At 36.3% G+C, this 25,994-nt stretch overlaps 2 protein-coding genes and 1 long non-coding RNA gene across 3 annotated transcripts in view; 1 reads left to right on the top strand and 2 right to left on the bottom strand.

Annotated features, from left to right (window-relative positions):
* The window catches only part of LOC149795462 (uncharacterized), a 30,767-nt gene extending 25,565 nt beyond the window's left edge, over positions 1–5,202 (bottom strand). The window contains exon 1 of the mRNA XM_089963803.1: positions 5,079–5,202. The gene's annotated coding sequence lies outside the window, so the exon portion shown is untranslated. The remainder of the gene's footprint in view (positions 1–5,078) is intronic.
* Positions 5,203–11,594: 6,392 nt separating this feature from the next.
* On the top strand, positions 11,595–17,562 carry LOC149795461 (P2X purinoceptor 7-like). The gene is made up of 3 exons (XM_089965248.1): positions 11,595–11,669; positions 12,549–12,702; positions 17,254–17,562. The coding sequence occupies exons 2-3, from the start codon at positions 12,697–12,699 to the stop codon at positions 17,509–17,511; spliced, it is 264 nt and encodes an 87-aa protein (XP_089821374.1). The 5' UTR covers positions 11,595–11,669; positions 12,549–12,696; the 3' UTR covers positions 17,512–17,562.
* Positions 17,563–17,706: 144 nt separating this feature from the next.
* LOC149795460 (uncharacterized) lies at positions 17,707–22,314 on the bottom strand. The gene is made up of 2 exons (XR_016422333.1): positions 21,630–22,314; positions 17,707–20,819 (listed from the first exon to the last, which is right to left on the bottom strand). It is a non-coding gene; the product is annotated as an uncharacterized LOC149795460 (long non-coding RNA).
* Positions 22,315–25,994: the final 3,680 nt, after the last annotated feature.

The raw sequence follows: 25,994 nt of genomic DNA, 5'->3' as shown, positions 1-25,994 counted from the left end.
ATGATGACCCCTCCTAGAATAGCGTTCCCTCCAGGTTTCAAAATGATTTGTTTTTTGGTCTGAGTGTCGATGCGGATATCGGCCAGTTGGGTCAAAGCGACTTTGTTTCGATCAAAAAAGCGTTTGATTTGATGAGGAATCTGAATGATCCCTTGTAGTAATTGACGTGCTGTCACTGTGAACCATCGTAAGACTTCTTTGAGACTAGCTTCTAAGACACGAGCCCGTATTTGTAGATTTTTTTCTCGACTGATGCCATACAAGGCACGAATCCATTTGACGGGAAGATGCGACTGAAGGGATGTCATGTTGAGACTGTGTGAGACAGACTAAAAGTGTCTGAGGTTTTTATAGATCTTTTTTGTAGGGGTTAAGTCGAGGACGGAGACGTGTACAGGACAGGCCCTCCGTCTTGGCATCAGTGGTGAAACAATTGGGTACGAAATCGCAAATCATCGGGGGTAGTAGGTTTCAAATCGACGAGTAAATAAGCGTGTGGAGTTTGAGTGGCATTGTCGTACGCCTGAGTCAGCCAAGGCGTTCCTAACTGTTTGGCTAAGAGTTGCACTTGCGATTTATCTCGAGGGCTTTTAAACAAGACCACGTAATGCGCATTGAGACTGATGGTGCGATGGGCTTTACTTTGTTGAAACAAATTTTGAGTGATGTAAATGACACTGGCATTACGATGATGCCCTTTGTGCGTAAACCACAGTTTAATTTCTTCTTCGTCTTCTCCTAACATGTCGTCGAAAATGACCAAATGGGTTTGGCGGGAGTCAGAGACGATTCCGTCGTCTTCTTTAGGAATGCCTTCCACAAACACGATGGAATCGCCTTGACTTTCTCGCAAGAGGCTGTACGTCGATTGCCACTCTTTGTAACACCACACGATGCGTTGAGGTGGTCGATCGATCAAATGATGTTTGTGTTCGATCAAACGTTTGACGAATTCGGTTTTGCCTGAACCGCTAGGTCCAGCAATGAGCATGTTAAAGGGATGGCGAAGATACAAAGCCTCCCAACTGGCACGATCTAAGTGTTCGTCGATGAATATGACAGTGGAGGAAGAGGGAGCAGAGACAGCAGAGGTAGCCATAGTGTTAGGAACGTCACTTGTGACACGAAAACAGACAAGACAAGAGTTTATATAGTTTTTTCAGGACACGTTTATTGAATGTTTTAAACGTAAACACGAAAGACAAAAATACATAAAAGCCAAAGGCTTAAGTACAACGATAAAAGGCACATGAAAACCGTCAACGTGGAATAGAAACAAGTTTCTGTACAACATGTTTTGGGTAATGTTCTGACCAGTTCTATGGGGGTAAGGTCACACAAGTGTCCTCCCGAAAGGGTCTTTCAGACATGTCCAGGACAGTCCTATCCTGAGTGACGAGTTCTTCTTCTGGTAATGTCACTAACACTGGTTGAAAAGTAACTTATTTCCTTGAACAACTCTCGTGCATACTGGGCCACTTCTTGGGTCCGAGCCTCAAATCCCCCTTTTTTCCAGGCACGTACATCTGTCCAGTGGGGGTGTAAGTCACAAGCTACACACACATCGTCATACACGTCTTCGGTAGCTAAAAGTTGACGAATCTTTTTTTCCTGTTGAGGTCGAGAAGTATCCAGATGAAAACGCAAGGCTTTGAGCAAAAGGAGTCTTTCGTGACCATTTAAGGCCATTTGGGTGGTAAGTACTGTTCGTAAAGAGTCCACAAAGAATCAGCTGGTAAACGAAATACCAGAAAACAAGTCACTAACACACACACCACTTGTCGACCCAAATTGAACGGAAACAGTTCTTGTAATAATTGATGGTACAACACAGCAGCAAAAGAAGTTTACAAACAATATATACCTGACTGATCACTCGTACGATCAACAAAATGTTTTTGACCTTCGTCTTTGTTACTAACAGATGTAAAGACCTCCTTTAGAGCAAATACCTCCAACTGAACAAGAAAGTAATCAGATACTTCTTGGCATAATGGTACATGGTCATGTCGCACACTATTCAAGTTATGTCGCACCCAATGCTCAAGTTATATCGCACATAGGCCTAAGTTGTGGGGCACCCAATGCTAAAGTTAAGTCGCACCCACGCTTAAGTTATGTCGCACCCAATGTTAAAGTTATGTTAAGTTTCGATAAGTATAGATTTCACTGGCTAGTCCTAAAATAAAAAGGAATGTACAATGAAACGGACGAAGAAGAATTGCGAAATAAAAGATACAAATTACTACAATGAACAATGAACAAAGATTGCTATTTAATCTGGTCTTTTATTTCCTGTTTTTATTATACCGAACAATAACACAGTGACCTGCCTGCATAGCCGATAAATAAATAATCTCCCCAAATTAGAGGACAAAGTCTTCATTTGCTTTAAGTACTAAATCTGGTTAAATATCATATCTATGAGTGTTATTCTGTAACACATTTATATGAGCAGAGTTCAGAGTATACCGTATAGTTCAGCGTATGCGTCACATTGCTCACACTAGTATTCTTATGTTGTTGAAAAACATGCCCATTTAAATTGCTGCAAGCAGACAACAACTGGGAAATGGTGACGTTTCCATCGTTAAAATTATCCCAATAAGTAAACAATTTTGCTTGCATTTCTTTGTTTATTTTTCTTTTGTTTGTATCAGCATATACAGTTGAAGTTTTCCCCTCTTTGCATCCTGTGATGCCACTTATCAACATCATTGTTATTCCTTATTGATTGCATATATACGGTCGAAAGGGCAGGGGTAAAAAAAGAATTTGTGATCTATTGACTTTCAATGTAGCTACATAGATCGGATAAGGGTCTGTTATTGGTGGTTTTCTCTTGTTGTGCAACTGAGGTTTTCTAAATGTATTCCTGTGATAAAAATTGGAGAACCATTAAGTTCCGGATGAAACTATGAATGGACTTTATAAGGTTTTTGAAGGCCGATTTCCCCACACTGCCTCCAAACAGCTGGAGTCCAATGAAAGTCAGAACCTTGCATCTAAACTTCTGAGAAAAAAACCCGACATCACCCCTTTCCACATAGCTGCTTCAAAGTCTGCTACCATTTTTTTTCATTTTTGGTTCAGTGTGAATCATATTTTTCATAGCTTTTAGCACCTTTTTATAATCCTTTTCCTCGACATCAACGCAAATTCTAGGGAAACTTGTTTTATTTCTCCGTTTGTTTTTTTTTAACGATGATGTCACATTAAATAATTGTGTAAATGGTGGTTTGATCACATAGAAAGTGGCATCTATATACCATGTTTTTGCCTTTGGTAAGATTTCCAACATTTGGTGTGTAACAAAGAGTAAATGGCGTCGATCTATGCACTTCATGTTATTCTGAAGAAATAGCTCTGGAATGTGCTCAAGCTCTAGATCCAATTCCAGATCGGTAGGATCCACCGGACGTCGTCTTTGACGCAAATCTAATGGCTGCTCTAGCTAAATAATCGGTCTTAGCAACGGGTTCGTTCACAGGTAGTAAGTTCACAACACATTCATTGGCAATTGTTGTAGCTGACATGTAGACTTCGTTGATAGCACGTTTTTTTTTGTACTTCGAAATTTATTTTCATATGATGACAATGTCCGTATGTTCCTGGCGAAAAATTACCAGTACCTCTCTCTGTAACTAAACGTTTGACAACATAAATCACACTAAAAATTTTTTTTCCAGTATGTGTCCTCATTTGTATAACCAGTTGTATACTCAACCTAAACCTTGTGTCACATATTCCACACTTAAATAGTTTATCTCTAGTATGCATCCTCATGTGCTAATTCAGACTTCCATAGCAAATAAACCATTTATCACACACACTTCACACTTAAATATTTGTTTCTCTGTCGTGTGTAGATTCAGATGTCCATTTGACCAAAACATTTTATCACACACTTCATACTCAAATTATTTTTCTCCAGTATATACCCTCATGTGCCTATCCAGTTGTCTACACAACCAAAACATTTTATCACACACTTCACACTTAAATGAGTTTTCTCCATTTTGTACAATCATGTGCCTATCCAGCTGTCTACACTACCTAAACATTTGATCACAAAGTCACACTTAAATGGTTTTTCTCCTGTATGTGTCCTCAAGTGCACATTTAGACTTCCATTGCAAATAAGATATGTCTTGTGCAAAGAAAAAATCTTGCTCAGTCGGTATGAAATGCAACTTACCATTGAGAAACTATGGGACATTATTAATTCAATAATCAAGATATATGCTTATTAAAACATTTACAAAAAGTTTCATGACTGTGCATGCACTAATGTTAGAATAAATGAACTAAATGCATAAACATAATGTAATTAGTGGAGTGTGAAATGTGATCTATTTTGGCCCCATTAATTATATAAGAAAACTTAATTAGTGAATTAATACATTTAATTAATAAAGGCTAATGCTATGGAAACATGACAAGGTAACACTCATTTCGTGAAATGATGTATTAGAGATGGGTGTCACCTGTCTATATATTAAGGTGCGACATAACTTTAGATTTGGGTGCGACATAATTTTACTAGTGTGCAACTTAGCGGGTGCGAGATTGCAGGGTGTGAGGTGACTGATTCCGCATAATAAGGAAAGGCAGCGCTGTCAAAGGCTGTAGTGCATTAAAAACAACGCATTTATTACTAAATGCAATCTGCGCAAAGAAAATGCAAAATGAAACATAACTGTACGATAAACGACGTCCGGGTATATATATATATATATATATATATATATATATATATATATATATGGTTGCAAATTGTTACTCAGCTACGTTTTCTGGCTTTACTACTTGATACAAAGGTACTACTTACTGATGATACAGCTTGATAAAAAGTCGGTTTTGATCTGGTCCTACAAAATAGGCCGCATCACATTTATGTAATCATTTGATGTTTTACAGTCTGATATTTACTTTAATTTTTAACAGGATATCTGAAATCTTTTCAGGTATCTAAAAACAGTCCCGTGCATTTTCGTATTTCAGGTTGTGAAACATATGCGACACAAAACATTTAAGCTGAGATGTACTAATAAGATAAAAATACAAATTGATCTTACTTGCCAGGAAGCTAGATCTCCAAAACTGTTTTGGTTCCAGCAAATTTCAACAAACGTGTCAGCAATAGTCTTCAGTTAATAAGGTGGTACGTTATTAAAACGAAAGTACATTCCCAAATTTGAGATCAATTACACCTTGGAATTAGTCTGGTTCCCTGCTTTGTATGATCCCTAAGTCGCAATCCGTATACGCTATTCGGAGTGCAACACAGGGAGCATACCAAGCAGGGAACCAGACTATTTGTCAAGCTCCTAATTTTTCAGGTAGAAGGCATGGACCTAATTATCACAAGCCTAGCATTTATAAATTCACACATAAGCTAAATTTATAATGTGGTTTAGATTTACTTTGAGTTAGGCTTGGAAATAGGTTGGATTGTTGGTGACTGCCTGTCACAGTTAGATGAGCATTGGAGATCAAATGCGTAACTTGGGCATGCACATGAGCTGCCGACTTGGTTTACATATTTATGTGTGTCTGCTACAGAGGTAAATATCTAAAAATCTAGATGATTGAGGGGTGATGAAAAGTATGCTAATTTGTTATAATACTAGTGAGCTTTATTCATGCATAAGGCACATACTGATTCTTTTAGCTGCCTTGTCACAAAATAATATTCAAAATAGCTATTTTTTTTGTCAAAAATGAATGTAAAATTTATGGGTTGGTGGCAGTGTTGGTTCAGTATAAAAACCACCAGGTGCATCAGGAATTAACCTGATTACTGCAGTCAAAATCTCACTTGTATGCTACAAAAATCATTAGTTTGTTTTTATTTGTATCTTCAGTGTAAAATTATTCTCATTTTTCTGTAATTGGTCATTGTCAGATGAAAATCCACCAGATAAACTGTCCAGTGAGACCTTTCGGAATTAAGTAAATCTTGCATGTAGACTGCAATCCCATAAAGAATCGGGTCACAATTAATACTTCCAGTTCAGTACCCAGGTAATTGTTTATTCTTGAGAATATGAGCTCAGGGTGTTGTTGTCTGTGTGTATTTCGGCGACAGTGCACAGTGAGTAACAAGGCCTTGGTTTTGATCCGGTGTAGTGTTAAATTTTGACCCTCGTTGAATTCTGACCCTCCGGGTCTGCTTTTAACGTTGAAAGTTGACCCAGGGTCAGTTCTCAACGTTGAATTTTGATTTTCACAGTCGTTGAAAACTGATCGCAGAGTTGAATTTTGATCAGATTTCCGGGTCATTTTTTAACGGATATTGTTTTAAGTTATGCATACATGGGTTTATGAATCGTCAATAAGGAAATGCTTAGTATGTATAAAATCAACAAAAGCAATGTAATGCAGTACATGCAGTAATGAAATTATGAATATAGTTATCTTCCATATTTGAAATGGATATAACGTAATTTTGTTTGTACTTCGCCTGCTGCGTTCCATCAAACAATCAATGACCCTCTTCGAGCCTTAACCAAACAAAATCAACCATGGGAATGGAGTGAAAAACGATAAAGCGTTTGAAAAACTCAAAGAGAATTTAATAAAATAACGCAATAATAGCGTAATTCGATCCTAATAAGGAAACGCAATTACTTGTACATGCAATTCCTGTCGGTCTAGGCACATTATTAACTAATAATGGAAAAATTATTGCCTACGCCTGTAGAGCACTTTCAGATGTAGACCAACATTTAAAGAAAGACATGAGAGTAGTATAGTGGGACGATAGGGCGATAATGGGAATTAGCATTACAAACCACCCTGGGACGATATGGAGACAAGAGTTATAGCGACAATGGGAATTACCATTATAAGGTCCCGTGGGACGATATAGCGACAAGTACTTTGAAGTACAACCTGGGCCTGTATAGCGTCAAGGGAAAATTAACATAGGAATATATCATGGGCCTGCCTAGCATCAAAGGGAAATAAACATGGGAATATATCGTGCATTATAAACACTGATACCACATTTAAAAAATAATTTTTTTTTTTGAGGGTTAGGCATGACAGTCATTTGGTTCTTCTGCTTTTTCTTCTTCTACTTTCTCCATTTCTTTATCTATCTCCTAAATTTTCCCAAAATTCCTTTCTTTTTGTGTTCCGACTCGGGAATCCAGTCTGGATGACCTATCGCTCTACATTTCTCCTGGACATTCATCCAGTTTTTGTTCATTCTCTCAAATGCTTCTTTTTTCTTTCTGTTCTCTTATTCTTTCCTATATTCTGCCCATGTGTCTTTAACGTTCTTGACTTCTTCTTCCAAGACCCTTTTCATAATTTCTTCTGCTTTATGGACTTGGTCCCGTCTCCTTTTGACAAAAGCCCACTCTGTCAAATTGAAGATATCATCAAAAAAAAAAAAACACCTGACTTTGATAAAAATTTCAAGAGACTGCTTCAATGTTCCGACTCTACATATTCAGGCGAGATGAAACCTCTCAACTTCTTTACCTCATCTTCTATCACCCCTTCAATGTTCTCCCTGGCTATTTTCAGATTGTTTGCAAAGTCCAAGCTGCCTGGGAACTTCCATTCTCTTTCAAGTCTTTCCACTACATGCTCCGGAGATATCATCCAATACCAACTCTCCTTCAACTGGTTAAACAAGTCAGATACTGCTACCATCTTCTTTTCGCTTATTCCGTAGAATGGCGCGAATGACGGACCCTTTTTACATTTATATCTAAAGCACGGTCGTGAAGGAAAACATCCCCTACTTTTGTCTTCTCATATTATTTACTATTAACACAAAGATAATGAGACAAAAACTAACCACATTATATACTATCCACACACGCAGAGATGCCAAATCAAACCCCAAAATCTACCATCCACACACGCTAAGAAGCAGAAACAAACCCACCATTTACTATACACACACGCAGAGATGCCAAATCAAACCCCAAAATTTACCATCCACACACGGGAGAAGCTAACAACATAACCACAATCTACTATCCACACACGCTGAGAAGCAGAAACATAACCATAATATACTGTCCACACACGCTGAGAAGCCAAATCAAACCCAAAATTTACCATTCACACACGTCAAAAAGCAGAAACAAACACACCATTTACTATCCACACACACAGAGATGCCAAATTAAACACAAAATCTACTATCCACACACGCGGAGAAGTCAAATCAAACTCATACTATACTATACACACACGGGGAGAAGCCAGATTAAACTCTAACTATACTATTCACACACACCGGGAAGCAAAACCAAAACCTAATTATACTATTAACACAAAAGGAAAGTTAAACAACCACACACTCTACTATCCACACAAACCTACGTGAGCGTTTACAAACCCCTATAATCTACTATCCACACACGGAGAAGCAGAAACATAACCATAATATACTATCCACACACGTTGCGAAGCCAAAACATAACCACAATCTACTATCCACACACGAGAAGAAGGCAAATCAAACCCAAAATTTACCATTGACGCACGTCAAGAAGCAGAAACAAACCCACCATTTACTATCCACACACGCAGAGATGCCAAATCAAGCCATACAATCTACCATCCACACACGCCAAGAAGCAGAAACAAACCCACCATTTACAACCCACACACGTAGTTATGCCAAATCAAACACCAAAATCTACCATCCACACACGGGAGAAGCTAAAAACATAACCACAATCTACTATCTACACACGGAGAAGCAGAAACATAACCATAATATATTATCCACACACGCTGAGAAGCCAAAACATAACCACAATATACTATCTACACACGAGAAGAAGCCAAATCAAACCCAAAATTTACCATTCATACACGTCAAGAAGCAGAAACAAACCCACCATTTACTATCCACACACGCAGAGATGCCAAATCAAACCCCAAAATCTACCATCCACACACGGGAGAAGCTAAAAACATAACCACAATCTACTATCCACACACGGAAAAGCAGAAACATAACCATAATATACTATCCATAAACGTGAAGGTTTAAAAAACCATACTCTCTAGTATCTACACAAACGTACTTCAGCGCTTACAAAACCCAATAATCTATCATCCCCACAAACGTACGTGAGTGCTTACACACACACACACACACACACCAGGAAAGGAGGGAGTGTTTATATAAACACTACTCCACATTCTCACATTGGCAAATTGAATAGTGTTTCTTTTCTAGAGTTTTTGGTTAGCCCTGAAAAGGGCTGTTTTTTGGAACTCCACATACACCTGTTAGTGATGGTCCAGTAGACTATATATTTGGTTTCCGCTCCATATCACCTTTAGATGTTGAGGGATTTTGAACAAATAACACATAATACTAGCTTGAATGTTGCAAAAACTTAAGAGATTTTGCTTGCTTTTTGGAAACTTGATTGCTCCCTTCTATTCAATTGTATTCGTCAGAATTTAAAAGATTAATGGAATGTTCGCTACCAAAGCACAATATAATTTAATTCCAAGTGAAGGAAGCCATTTTTGGATATCTTTTAATACAGGTAAATCGTGCTAAATTAGCGATATTTTACGGCCGCGGGTTTTACGTTTTTCTTGTAATGAAATTAAGAAATGTATTTTTAAAATTTAAATATATATATTGTTTACATTTGGTCTAAACGTAAACATTGTCAATTGATCTCTGCTTCTCTGTATTGTCGGCCGATAGTTACATGATAACCGTTATAAACATTGGTGTATTTATAGGGAGATAAGTTATACCCATGTATATTGATAACAGTTGAAATGATTCGCATTAAAATGCATGCCATTGTAAGCTTTTTAAAATCTTGTCTATCAAGAAAGGGTCATTGATTCTATTCCCAATCGATATGATTTTTAAAAAAAATATATATAATGCATAATACATGTCGATACATATCTGAGATTTTTATTTGATGTAATATCATGACAAAACAGTTAGCATTATCGATTTTAAGAGTACCGGTGTGCAATTTTATGATCGTATCAAAATGTCTTAAATGCACGTATACATAAACCGCAAGCGAAGGCGCGGTCACTTCAGAAACATACACGGCATATTAGGTCTAACAAGAGTTACATCGCCACGCCTTTTTTGTCGTATCGCTTGAATATTATTTTGTAATTTAAACTGAAGAATGTTTATGAAAATAAAATAATATGCATTTCCCAAAAATAATTTCAAAAATACATTATAAACTAGAAAACGTTAGAACAAATTGCATAACAATACTTCAAAATTCGATTTGAAATAAATTAATAAAAGAGTGCCCTCACAGGGATTCGAACGCTTATACACATACCAAACACACACACACACACACATATATATATATATATATATATATATATATATATATATATATATATATATATATATATATATATATATATAACTAATTTTACCCGATTTACCTACAGTAACAAATAGACAAAGTCGATCATTAGTATGCATCTTTAAACCGACTGTAGATGGTTTATTCATTATTCACGGGTTCTTATTTACTGTTATAATTATCCTCAGTGACGTAGCTAGTATATGATTGATGATTAGGCATGTTGAACGGCGAAGCCTCGAACTGCTAGAGGAGTGGGGGTGTGTGGGTACGGGGAAACATTGTTACAATCTAGAGACTCTGAGATAGCATTTCATGCATCTTGTTGAGACTTTCTGAACCTAGGTACTGTTTTAATACTGTAAAAATAAAAAGAAAGCATCAAATTCTTATGAACAGACTCAATAAAATCGAGTTTGCTACTATCTTGGTCGTGTTTTTGCTTCTAATGAATCCTCTTTTCCGTATGTATTGTATTATATAAATATAGATTTCATATCGGTTTCGTGAGTGAAACTTAAACCATTGAAAAAAATCGTCAAAATTCTGTGTAGGCAGCTACGCTCCTGATCATCGTTAATATACTGTTCAGTTGTTTACCTGCCCTGTTGAACCTTGCGACTTTACCGAAGTGAAACACAGTCGTTCATTTATCAGTTTGTCCAATTTGTCCAAATCAAAGTTCAGCTATTTTGAAAATGTTCCGCATTTTGGGACATTTAAAAAAAAAAGTATAACGGAGAGAATTACGACAGTGACAGATTAACAATATTCTATTGCACACAATTGTTTCCTTAAAAGAAAAAAAGAAAATTAAGAAAGACACAGCTCAGTGAGTAATAAGTTGATTTCATTTTAGAAGTGGTTCAAAAATCAATGTTGAGTTTTGATAACAGAACATTTTACCCTAAGGTCATAATTTCACCTGAACGGGTCGTTATTTAACAGGACATTAAAAAAGGGTCAGTTTTTAAAGGCACAATAGTGCAGCTGAGGGTGAATTTTCTTGCAAAAATGTTGGGACATTTATGTATATCAACTGATTAAATACTATTTAAAAGGCAATTCTGGGGTAATATAAAGTACGTAGGGGTTCTCGTTATGAAATACAAGCTCTCTGAAATCTTCGTACGTAGAGTAACGAATATATCGTCTCCATGTTGAAATTTCGCTCGGCAGTGATCGGCAGATCCCGAATGAATAACACACATAATTCCGGTGACCGAAATTTGCATAATTATAGGCCACATTGTAAACACTGAAGATGATGACGTAAAACACAACTACGCTTCGAGACCGCCCATAATGTCAACAACGGTGAGTACGATCTCCTGATCTCGTTCTTTTCTTCTTATCCTTGTCCTTTCTAATTATAAAATTTTGACAGGAAACAATGAAATATATGTAGAACTACTTTTATAATTATATTTCAAAGTTTTTGTGGTACGAGAATAATTTAAATCGACGTGCTCTGTACAGTATTGCAAAAACCCACAGGTACTCACTCTATTTCTTGCCCAGTATAATTCGTACTCCCTCACGTCCCCACCACTCAATTTTATAAATGAAAAACATCAGGATATTTAAAAATGCTCAAAAACTGAGTAATTTCATTCATCAATTTATAAATTCTAACCAAATTGTCACCAGTGGACCCCTAACATCCATCTTTCTGACGTTTCAAACAAAGCGGAAAAGAATTTGTGTGCTTCTCCAAGTTACTACTTTACATACACAAGGTTTTAAATAAGCTTTTTTTAAAAAAATCTGCGACTAGAATAAGGAATCCAGGTTCAAAATTCGGGGCCAGACCATAAAAAAGTACACACACACACAAACGTACAGTCACTTGTCAGTTGAAGTTTGACCACAGCTTTATTCTTGCACATGTTTATTGGGTATTATGCACACTGAGTAAATAGACACACAGACTTTGCTTTGGTGCCCATTCGAGGAAAGTAGGGGCCCTTTTTAAATTTTGGATCCCCACCCCACCCAACACTTGACCTGATCCAGCCCAAAAAAACTTCCATCAAATCACAACCTCTCATGTATTAAATTTTGATCCAAAGTTAGCACTATGTTCCTATAAGTTTGATAAGTAATCATGAATATATTGTCAAATTATGAAATACTTTTACATATTAAAATTCATTAGATAGACTTAAATCAGCTCACTTTCACGCTCAATTCTAGAGCAACCTTTAAGAGGAAGAGGGAGAGGATGGATGAGATATGGAGCAAGAAGTTGAAAAACCAGAGGGGGAGAGGAGGAAGACATGCTGTGCAGCCTAAAAACTGAGCTGACCAAGCTCTACACATAGTTGAGACAAGGCAGACAAGAATGAAGGTAATTGTTTATTTATATCTTGCAAAACAAGTATTGATAGATATTGAAAAATGTTTGGTACTAAGTAACTTGGCAAAGACTCTAATATCTATGTCAGTAGTGTTTTGCACAACTTAGAAAATGCATACTTGTATTAAAGGATTAGTTATTTTACCAAGCAATGTATGTTTAAACTACTTTACCTTTTGTTGCTACTCAACACCCCACCCCAATATGGTTTGATAAAGGAAGACCATGCACAGATACCATAGAAAATACAGAGGCCACCTCATTTATATGGCCACCTTATATAATACCAAAATTTTAAAAGTAGTATGGAGACAATCTCATTGAGTACCCCATTGCATGATGACATGTATATAATTGATATGAAACTAAATACAAAAGGTTTTAACATGGGTCACTTAAAATTTAAATGTACAAGGTATAGTGGAAAAAATAGAACAGATTAAGTTAATGCTGATTTCCAAGGAAAATAATATGCATGTTTTAGGACTCAGTGAAACCAAATTAAATGCTAACCACAATTATAATCTGTTTCACTGTCAAGGCTACAATAAACCATTATGCAGGGACAGAGAGACGGGGGGTGGGGGTGGTCTTGTATACATTACAAGATGTAAATGCAGAAAGGCGACCTGACTTGGGGTCACATGAAATTGAGAGTATTTGGGTAGAAATTTCACAAAATAATGCAGAATCATTCCTAGTTGGTTTCATTTATAGGCCACCTTCCTCCAGAGCAATTTGGAATGATAACTTTTTGAAACAAATAGAAAATGTTCTTGCACAGGAGAAAGAAACATATATACTCAGCAGTGTAAATAAGGACCTACTCAATACTCAAATAAGGAGTAACTGGATGGAATTTATTGAATCATTAGGCATAGTCCAGCTGGTAAATGAGCCCACAAGGGTAACAGAAATATCAAGCACTCTTATTGATCACATTTATACCAAGCTACCAAACAATGTGGCTTATGTTAATGTACCAAATGTTGGTCTTAGTAACCTCTATCCTACTTTTTTGACAACAAAGGTTAAATGCAACAGAAATAGGAAAAATACACACAAAACTATCACTTACAGATCTTTCCAAAATTGAAGTAAATAACAATTTCAAGATGACCTATATAAAGTTCCATGGAATATTATCCAAAATATGTGAAGCTCTAAGGGTGTGGACTAATTTATGGATGTAGTCTCTAAGCATGCACCACTAAAAGTACATTGAGTAAAGTATGAAATCCAACCTAACTGATTTACTACTGAAATTCTAGATACTATGAAGACATGAGACCAATTGAAGACTATGGGAAACCATGCACAATATCAAGTATGGAGAAATAACAAACAAAAACTTTTTATCAATCAATGCTTGAAAACACAAAGAGCAACACAAACTCCATTTGGAAAGTCTTCAGTGAACTCATTGGGGTAACACACGAAGATGAGACGAATAAAATTCACTCACTTCTGGTAAATGACACAAAAGTCACTGATGACACTGACATTGCAAATGTTTTGAGTGATTTTTTTTCACTAACGTTACCACTAAGTTAAAAGAACCAGTGATAGAAAACAACTATAATGAACTGAAAAAATCCCTAAGGAGGTATGTTTCTCTATCCCACAGGTATCAACAAAACTGCTAAAAAAAATGTCTCAGTAAACTTGATATCAAGAAAGCTACAGGACTTGATCAGATTGGTCCACCACTCATTAAAACTTCTGCCACAGCTATTTCAGATAGCATAACATTCATAATCAATATAAATATTGCAACCTCATCTGTCCCCAAAATATGGAAAACTGCAAAAGTAATGCATATGCACAAATCTGGTTCTAAGAACGATAACTAACAGCCAATTTCAATACAACCAAAACTTGTCAAAATTGATTGAAAAAGATGTCCATGACTCGTTCATGTCATATTTAATGAAACAGTTGCTGTTACACCCTATTCAATCAGGCTTTAGACAGAAACATTCATGTGAGACTGACTTGATCTCTCTAACTGATAAATAGGTTCAACCACTCGATCAAAGTTGAATAATAGGATCTCTGTTTGTAGATTTCAGAAAAGTTTATGGGTTGGTGTACATCAAATTCTTTTGAAGAAACTGAAAATCAACCAAGGTGATGAAAGCACAATTAGATGGTTTACTTCAAACTTAAGTGAGAGAACACAATATGTCTATATAAATAATGTTCTGTCGGAACCTGCAACAATTTGATATGGAGTACCACAAGGTTCAATTTAGGTCCATTACTTTTGATACTATTTATTAGTGGCCTACCACTTTTTACTAAGGGACTCAATTTCATCTACAGATTTCTATGCAGATGACACAACATTGTCAGACATCCAAAACAAAGCACAAACTAGAAATTTATTTACAGGATGCCCTTTCAAACTGGACAACTGTTGCACATGCAATGGCATTGTGGTAAATACTGGAAGAACTAAAATATTACTTATCTGAACATGGCAAAAAAGAACAAATCTTGGTAGTGATGAACTATGTCTGACATGGAAGGATACAGATGGTTTGTCATGATAGACTACTTGGTGTTCTGGTAGATAATAACCTATCATGGACTGAACATGTCAGTGAAAAAGTTAATTCAAGTTTATGGCTTTTCAGTAGGATATGGTGAAGAAAACTATTTTATAACAGTTACACACAACCCTATTTAGACTACTGTAACACAGTGTGGAGTAATTCAAATGATAAAATCATAGCAAAGCTGGCACATCTTAAAACAAGTACATTCAGGCTATATCAATCCAGAAAGCAAGCAAGGAAAATTTTAGCTGGTAAGTTAAAATTATGACCTATTAAAGACTGAATTCGGTTGAGAAAAGCCAAATTAATGTACATGATATCCAATAATAGTGCTCCTGAATATTTACAATCACTATTCCAGTATAGGCAACCTGGTAATACTCCACACCTGTGAACCATGTCTAACAAACAGTATAAAATTCCCAAACCAAATAAGGATTTATTCAAAAAATGTTTCCATTACTCTGAAACTTTGCTCTGGAATAGTATTTTAGTTGACATTAGAAATGCCAACTCTATTTCCTTCTTCCAAACCAATCTATACAGCGGCTTCAGAGATACACTTAAAATAAATAAATTCCTTTGTATGAGAGCCTAAAGGTAGATTAGCTGAAATCATTTCATATATAGGTATTAGTGATCTACGCTAGTGGCACACAAACATTCAATACTATTAAGGTCAACTTGCCCTTTTTTTCAATTTAATTTAATAAACCAACTTAAGTAATACATTTATTAGTTTTATTTTTAAAAAATGCAAAATGGTAACAAAAAGTCTATGCAATCTTACTTTGGAGTTCAGCAATTAGACCTGACTAGATCGCTTTTTTTAATAAATTAGACATGTACAGAATTCATATAGCCATTTAAGTCTTGTAAAATAAATACTACACTTTTATTCTTCTGTTTTAAATATAATGCATGCCTTAAGGTGTATTTCTAAAGCCCCAGAATATTTTAAGATAATGCTATATATGCACTATCATGATAAACATAAGGACTTAATAATCCTAAATTGTTTTATTTATCCAGAATTAAGACTGACATGAAGGCTTGCAAGAAACTTATTTTTCTTCATATCTGATCTGACATTTTTGGGTAAGAATTTTAATTGCCCAGTCTGCCTGGCATTCATTGTTCCCACCTTTGAACTGGTGATTGCTGCAAATGATTTCTGTATAACAAATTTACTCGATTCATGGCACTTTTTAAACTTCTTTAATTCTTTCAATAAATTTTATATATTCCTTAAGCATGTTATTGCCAAAGCTTAAAATTTTTATGTACAAAATGTATATCACAAAAGGTATGAAAAGCTTGACAGGTATGTTGGCTACATTACAGAAAACCTCTTTCTGTATACAGGATATGTGTAGCAAATGCCTATGAATGTACAGCTAAAACTTTGATAGTTACTCTTACAATACAACATTTACAATGAATTCCATTTCCAAGGTGGACTCTCAAAGATTGATAATTGACGTACATACATGACTGTTGTAAATATTATTTCTTTGCAACCACTGTGAAAGAATTTTAAAATTGTAAGCCGTCCAAAAACAGACATGCATACATATGCAAATGATAAGGACTTTGTTTTAATTTACAATTGATACTCATCAAGTAGATTCTTTTCATTACCTGATTTCAATGTGGGTACCTCACTGTACTAAACAAATCTAAACTGCAATCAGCCATTCCTATTTGATCCCAATGCAGGAGTCTCTGACTTCTAGAAATGCTCCACAAAAACTTTTGAGCTGTCCATCTTAACATAAACTATCAGTTCTAGTTGCGATGGAACTCTCGGTGTTCATGTCAAAATAAATACCTTGTTCAGTTTTGATCCATGTGTATTTCGGAGTGGAATTTGCTGATCGAAAATGAATAACATTTGAATAAGCGCATGTTCCTATTATTTCTTAAAATATATTTGTTTACATTTTAGAAATAGCATATTACAATTGGAATAATTCTTCAGATTTTTCAAGATCTAATCCTTGATGAGGCTGTACTTGCCTTGTCCAGGATGTACAGACGGAATGTTCTTGTCCTCAACGATAAAGCTGACTTGATGAGTGCCAACAGTCATGCTACCTATAGGCAGTTCATACTAAGGCAACATGGAAGGCTTTGGTCTGGGCAGAGACATGTAATTCCCTCTTGCTGTTTCTGGCAGATACATGACAAATATCCAGATGGACAATACACTAGCTTCATCCCTTCTAGGCTTGCATGAACTAAACACTTTCTTGCATGTATGAGTTTGTATATAAATGAATACAATTGATTTTATTCATTGTTTTCTTATAAATGCACATACTATTGCATCAAACAATAATGCTTTCAGATTTTTTTTAAACACCAGTTTATTTCTGCCTATAAACAATGTGGGCACGAAGATCATAAATAATCATTATAAAAAGTGCAGATACAATATTATACATTATTTTATTTTCAACTACTGCTATTTCAGGATATTATATAAAGTGTAACCTGTCTTAGCAGACACCTCCATATATCAGACACTGTTTCATATTTTACATAACTAAAATCAAGAGATCTCCTTCACCACACCAAAACTATAGTTGATGGTGGTTCTTGAGGTGCCAGGTTTCTACAAATTCTCCTGGGATCATCTTCCTTTAGTTCTCTTCTCCTCTGCATACCCTGCTTTCCCTCAAGTTGACAGATGAGTGCTTTTTATATAAGCTCCCTGATGCGGGGATGTTTTCTTTTCCTTGCGAGGGTAGACGGACCATCTGCTGCTTTATTTTGTTGTAACATCGATGCCTGTTTTAAAGAAAATATTTTTTTCTTAACATTTGTGACAAGCATCCCCAAGCTAACCCATATTAACTTTTTACCTAATATTAGAGCCTCATGATTAGTTCCCAAGAAGTTGTTTTTGCTCTCATTTGTTCTATCCACAAAATACTATGTGAGACAGGATGCATTTTTGCCCATTCCATCAGAAAGCAACATGTTTTCATGAACAGGTATTAGCTAGTAATCATCATGATGATAGCGTCTACCCCAAACATCCTGAGGATATTCCATAAACCCCATATATCCTTAATAAAGTGTGTCAGTCCCCTGGGAAGGTGCTATACATATCACTGGATCTAATTATTAGACTTGCATTGCTCAAATCAAAATAAATATCCACTAGAATGATAACAATACTAATTACAAGATCTGTATGCATGAAAATATTAAGATTCCTTACCACATATATAAATGTGTGCCAATTGTTGCAAAATGATTTGTATCTAATACAAAGTTTTCATGACTTGTACATGTGAATAATATTCCATTCGTCTGATCTCCAGGTAGGGATCATAATGTACAATCAATATATTAAATTATTTCTAATTTCCTGTGGTGAAACAAGCTTACACTATCTCCCCTTCTTTGTTTCTCATTACACCTCAGCCACTATGGATATTGTGATCCAAAGCAGCTAGCTCATTCCTAATCCTGTACACAGGAGGGATGTATGAAAATCTCTTGGCACTGTACATCATGATCTGCTGATGAGAAACTTTCAAGCTCTGTAGTGCTTCAGCAATTATCAAAAACATGTATCTTGTAACATGTGTTATTTGTAATCTGCTAACAGATTAATACAATTGTTAAATAATCATTACTGTTGGTAATTTTTGCATACATAAAATCTTTACTTAAGTGTTTATTGATAGAGTGTCATGGAATTGTTTATATCTGATGTGCATGTATTATACCTGAAATTACCAAAGACTTGAGAAGGAGAGTCACTATACATGTATCATGTGCACAGATCTTATGAATTCTAACTTATTCAGATCTTCAAAGGTAAATATATACAGTAATTTATTATTAAGTTGAGAATAAAAACATTTAATGTGGTCTTCACATTTTTCTTTTAAATACCATGCAATTGTTGCAATCCTGAAATGGCATACCTGAAATTTAAGTAATACCCACTGTTTAGGAACCTTTGGTCAAAGAGCACCTGTGCCAAGGTTTTCAGCACTTTGGCCTCCTTCTTGGGATCAATTTCATCAAGCCAAGGCTTTGTCCACTCTCCATTCTCCAGGTAAGGTTCATGAAGACATTTATTAATGCCTTGGCCATGTGAGAGGCTCTACTCATGTGGATTGGTGATGTGATGTAGGACATTTCTCAAGATACTCTGAAAGAATGCTACAATCAATACCTTTAGCACCTAAAGCTGGTCTCTTTCGTCATGGTGATCATAAAGCAAAAGCTACATTGTAGAACTGGCTAATAGTTCACGTAGCAGGATTTAAATTTTGCTCAGATCATTGTTCCTTCAATATTCCTTATTACTCTGACATTTCAAATAAATTACTTTTAATAAACTACATACCTAGAAGATTTGGTGATGAATATATATATGGATAAAATATACATTAAAAGAAATCAGAAGATAAGTATTATGCACTGTAATTTTGATTTCATACAAAAGTATACAATAGCAAATGTTTACATATATGTTTCAAATAAAAGGACTGAAAACTCACAAAAAATTGTCCATAGCTGCTAGCAATCTTGCATGAAAACCAAAACTGGTTCATGTCCTGGGACCATTGTAATAAAGCCATATTATCCATTTGTTGGCAACCTTGAAAAGTAGGTAGATAAAATAAAGTTAAAAATGCATGAAGAGCAATCATCAAAACAGAAACAGCTTTTCAATTCCAAAAGTTTTATAACAGTAAAGAGTGAAAACCAACAAGTCATTTAATTCCCAAGAATAAAAAATGAAATTTAAAAAGAACTTACAGTATTGTAAATTAAATCCCAAATAAGTTATATCACCAGTCCTAATGAATAAAGGTCTAATGAACTGCCAGTGGTTTTTAAATTAAATTTGTCTTATGTGCATTCATCATGAGCTAAGTGGATAGATGGGAAGAGGGTGTTAGCAAGAACTGCATGTGGGACATAGATACATGTATAAATGGGAAATGGCATAAAGAAAACATATGAGGCATGTAGACACAATTTCAATATACAATCACTGGTCCTCTAAGTATTGAGTGGGGGGAAAAAACAGCTGTGATTTTTGGGTTAGCCAGTACAGTATACTGGAACTTTTTTGCATAACCAAAACAATGACAGCTCAAATTATGCCTTTTTCTATGCATCAAGTGGCAGAGTTGAATACCCAAACCCACTTCTGAGAAAGCGAAATTAAAGGGTTTTTTCGAACTCAAACTAAGAAAAGCATGAAGTGGGAACTCAACATGCTGGTAGTTATAATAATGTCCTTTATCAGTGTTGCATTTGTTACATCATTGTTTTCAGCAGAATGACAATTGTAAGACAACCCCCACCCACCCACACAAAAAATCTGCAAGAAATCTGTCATTTTTACCTTCCTGATTCATTAGCAAATACTTCAGATATTGAAGGTGTCTTCATTCTCTCAGTATGTTGCAAAAGCACTTGGCAGGTGTTGATGTGAAGCACGAAAATGTACTGGCTATCGGTTCTGTATGCTTGGGTTCATCTTTTGCTATATTCTTTGTAACTTTGTAACTAAAAATATGGATTAAATATTCATTTGTATTATAAGTTATGTTTTAAATATCTTTCTGTGCACTGTGTTAAACAATTAGAACTGAAATACTTCATTTAAGCAAGAATACATTATAGATCTATAAAAAAATCACATCAGTAAAACTAGCTTGACTGCAGCTCATAACTTTAACTGATAACAATCTGCCAGCCATATATTCTGGTAGCACTACAACATCCTTTCCTATCATGACTAGAGATCCTTTTGTAATTGTAGTCAATAGAGTGCTTTATAATAGATTTACTAGTAGTTGAAAGATGTACAATAAAATATTATTATTTGTTCCATCACGTTTACATGATAAGGTTATTAAACTTTTATGCAAGTAATGTGCATGTCACATTAACCTAAGGCGTGCGTGTGTGAGAGAGAGAGAGAGAGGGATAGAGATGATATAAATATTGATAACGCTTGTAAATTTATCTAAGTTCCTTCGCTGAATTTAAAAAACCTGTCTCACGAAGATAATTGACCGGTGTACAAAATGACCTTTATGAGCACGCTGTTATAAAAAAATAAAAAAATATATTCCACCGCAACATACAATACAGTCACCGAGTGAAATATTGATCAGCCGATCACATCTATTTTGGGAATATTACAAAGCAAGTCCTTGTGCAAACATTGTATTAATAAAACAGTGTGCTTTCAAACATACAGTAGGAACAAGATATTGAAAAATGGAGAACACTTATACACAGACATTAAAGGCACTTGATTCTGGGGAAACTAATGTGTATCACTATCATATAACACAGACATTGGCTTACCTGTCCAACAACAACTTCGCCATTTCAGTGTCTGATGCCAGTCCTAACTCTTACATCAATGCTCTCCATTGAACAAACTGGTCCCCAAGACGAATCCTTGATAAGTCCCGTTCGGTTTCTTCCCGGAAAGCGACAAGAGCGGGCGACCTTTACGTTTTTGACTCTCACGTGTGTCCGCCATTTTTTGTTTATAGTAGATATTTAAATTACAACCACGTGACTCATAACCCGCCCACTGAACGAAGATGACGTATAAGTTTTGTGGTCACGTGAGGCTTCCGTAACAGTTCGTGACCTACAAGTTTCAATTAAAGCGAGCCCCCACATAAATTCATTTTCTCTCGTTTTTTTATCAATTGCCCAATTTAATCTTCTCAAACTCTAGGTATTTTTTTAATTATTTCAGCTTAAAAGTCGACACATTTCACTAGTTACATGATCTGTAACATTCACAAAATTACAGCCACTCGGAACTATTGTGCCTTTAACGTGAAATTTTGATCACGTTGAAAAATTACCGACCGGGTCAGAATTCAACGAGGGTCAAAATTTGATACTACATCTGGGTCATTATTTAACAGGACATTTAAAAAAGGGTCAGATTTTAACGTGAAATTTTGATCACGGTCGTTGAAAAATGACCCGGCGGGTCAGAATTCAACGAGGGTCAAAATTTAACACTACACTGGAAGTGAAATCTGTGTTCTGTTTACATGCTGATATGTTGACAGTCCAGCATCTCAAAAAAGAGCAGGTCAACCTTTGACGAGAACTTCACAGTGAAGTCATCTTTGAAGGTATTTTAGATTAACATATGATTTGTATTGATTCTCACACAGTGGAAATGTCAGTACTGAGAAACAAATGTAGAGAACATAGAGTAAAATTAATTGCGTTCTATGTCCAGTCAGGGCAGCATTGATTCAACTTTAAATCGCTATAACATTTTTATTATTAAAGATAGACACATGAGATTTTCACACCCTGTGTATATTGACTGTAGCAATCAGAAAATATAAAATTAATTTTAAAAATTTAAAAATAAATGTTTCCCTATAAATTCACAGAAATGATATCTGTTGGAGATGACACTCATTATTATTAGCTGCAATGTATTTCTACACCATATAGAAGATGCAATGGAGGATTTTTTCAAAGCCTGTCAGCGAAAATCTCATTAAATTATGTAATATCACATAATAGTGTTTGTAAAATATGGACAGGAAATGTAACAGCCAATGGATTATATGGCTTATTGTCATAGAAGGATCCTGTGACAAACACATGAAAAAACAACATGTTCACAGACTGGCACTGATGGTGAAGTTGAGAAGTCTGACTATACCAAAGGAGCTAGATGCATCCCATTTATGCCATAATAGTTTGTGTGTGAATGTGGATCATCTGATTCTAGAGCTTCATTCCGTTAACAATAATAGGCAGTATTGCAAAGGTTATAGTCATTGCATTGGCCATGGTGTCTATCCAGACTGCATGTTAAAGCTGAAATTGTAATATGGAATAAATTCAGGTATTATGATATATCCTTTACACCCGCCCACATCCATATCAATTTATATCTGGCATGGAAGGAAGAATGGATGGATGTGTTGAGAGTAGTGTAGTGGGGCGGTATAGCGTCAAGGGGAATTAAATGTTAAAAAAGGGTATATGGAATATAGCATCTATGTAAATTTAAGATGGGAGCACATGATATCTAATATAGCGGCAAGGGAATTTTAACATGGGAATATATCGTGGGCCTGTATAGCGTCAAGGGAAATTTAACATGGGAATATATTTTGGGTCTGTAGAGCGTCAAGGGAAATTTAACATGGGAGATGGATATAACACAGACAACAACAACAGACTAAACACTGATACAACAAATTTAAAAAAAAAATTGTTGAAGGGGTTAGGCATGAAAGTCAATTTCTTTTCGAGATATAGGAGGGGCCCTGAACAGGGCCTTTGGGTTTATGTTAACATACCATACCGTTAACATAGATGGCATAGCTTAGGTCTTCTTCTTTTCCTCAAACTGTGTCTCACTTCTGGACCGTAAATCAAAACCCTCTTTAAACAGCCTTGTCTTTCTACGTAGATTCTTCTTTTCCACACACTTGTATCCGTCATCTTGACAATGGTCCACGATGATCGGACATACATGGGTAAGTCCGTACGGTACAGCATTGAAGAGACTAGAGTAGAGGATTCCACGTTGGTCCACATCTTGGTGACAAGAACAGGTGAAGGAATGCAGCGAACTGCGGTTATTTATAGGGGAAGGGAGGATCGAAACGGATTGAGTTCATTGACCAATCCAAACACGCGTTACAAAATTCAGTCACCCCACATCCAATCCGAAGATCGCAGTCTGTGACGTCACATTCCCTATATAGAGGCGATAGCGTCTGTGCGCAGTCAATCCATATGACAATTTTCAATCACGACGGAAACTCAAAAGACAATGAATTGGGGTGCACCGGCGGTGGCAACGAAAAACAATGGAATAGCATCGACTACCCAAGTGAACCCGGACTTACTTCCAGAAGAGGTGAATCTAAATTAGGATTTTGTGGATTTTCTTACCTCACAAGAATTTGTTCCGGAACCAGTACCTTCGCCACCTTCTTCTTCTTTACCACACGTAGAGAATTTTAAACAGAGACAGAAAGAAGAACTGGAGAAATTTATACAGCAGCAAAAGGAAGCAGAACAAGTTTTTCTCCTACATGCGGTTACCATTGTAATTGCGTAACGGAGTTTGCAGACGAATGCGATGCTGAGCCTTGCGATGTGTGCGATGCTGTACGCTGTGATCTAAGTGATGCAGTAAAGCATCATGGGAACTACCACTACCACCATCATGGAAAGTGATGCTGTACGTGTCAAACCTGATGGATGCGAAAGCGATGCTGCTCCTTATCGTAAACACTTTGCTGGTTTTCATGGTAAATGTGAATGTCAACCTTCACGTCTACCACCTTACGGATGTCATTAAGCCCTGAGCAAACTCCTATCGATGTCACCCTACCCTCATCGAAAACCTGTGAAAGACGAATATTCGTTCCCTGTGCGATTACCTGAATAATGTGACTTTGAAAATCGTCTTCAATCATTCAAAGGAAAATGGCCTAAGTATCTGGGAGGACCAACCCCTGAAGAATTAGCCAGATCCGGATTTTCTACTTGGGCGAAGGGGACAAAGTCAAGTGCTTCAGTTGCGGTGTGTAACTACACCAGTAGGAACAACAAGATGTGGCCTAACTGGAACATGCTCGATGGTCACCGAATTGTCATTACTTGCCCTTAGTAAGACAGAGTCATTGAAGTCAAACCATGTCTGTGCAAACAGTACATTTATTGTGTCAGACAGAAGAGGATTTAGTATGACCTATTCATGGATACTTTACAAGAGAACATTCGTGGCTGGCCTGTGGAATTGAGAGAACGCATTTACCGAAAACTGGTCAAAATTCAAGTCAAACGTAAAGAACAATTGCATCCGTGACGTCACCAGTATTTAAACTACTGGTACCTGAATGCAATAAAAGGACGGATTCAGTTGAAAGTGTTTCATTGGTCAGACATTCATCAAAACATGTTGTACAGAGACTTGTTTCTATTCCACTTTCCATGCCACCTACCATAATGACGATGGAAGAATCCCAATGTGTGGAATTTCATTCCGTCTCCTCATTGACAGATTCCGCTCCCATCGAGTTTGAAATCAAAGGTCAGCCGAAGATTACAGCGATCTGAACAGCAGTTACTTGTACCTGAAAGTCAAAGTTCTAGATAAGACAGGAGGTGCTATAGACAGTGACGAGAAAGTAGCTCCTGTCAACAATTTCACGCATTCCTTGTTTAGCGGAGTGGACTTGTACTTGAATAACAAACTAGTTGGTAGCAGCATGGATACTTACCCTTATCGTGCCTACCTGGAAAATCTCTTGACGTGCGGAATAGACGCCAAGAACACTCATCTCAATGCCTGTGTGGTATGGGAACCTCACGATGCAGGTCAATTTGACGAAAGCGAAATTGATACAACCAAAGCACACAATGAGGGATTTTTAGAACGAAGAGACAAAATCAAAAATGGACAGAGTTTAGAACTGATGGATCGTTTGCATTTGGACATGTGGTTGCAAGAAAAGTATTTGCTGAACGGAGTGAATGTCTGCTTGAGTCTGAATCTCAGCAGTATCGCTTTCCATTTAGTGACTGATAGTAGTTAATGGGAAAGTCCTCCTGGGACAATGGGATTTTATTGTGTAATAGGTGGGTTGTAACCTTGGGACTATGGAAATTTAACATGGGAAATAGTAAGTTGGCATTCTGGGGACAATGGGAGTTTAA

This window comes from Sinohyriopsis cumingii, chromosome 7 (assembly GCF_028554795.1).
Source record: "Sinohyriopsis cumingii isolate HCF-2022 chromosome 7, ASM2855479v2, whole genome shotgun sequence".
NCBI classification, from domain to species: domain Eukaryota; kingdom Metazoa; phylum Mollusca; class Bivalvia; order Unionida; family Unionidae; genus Sinohyriopsis; species Sinohyriopsis cumingii.
This window is presented reverse-complemented; position numbering and strand designations above follow the sequence as displayed.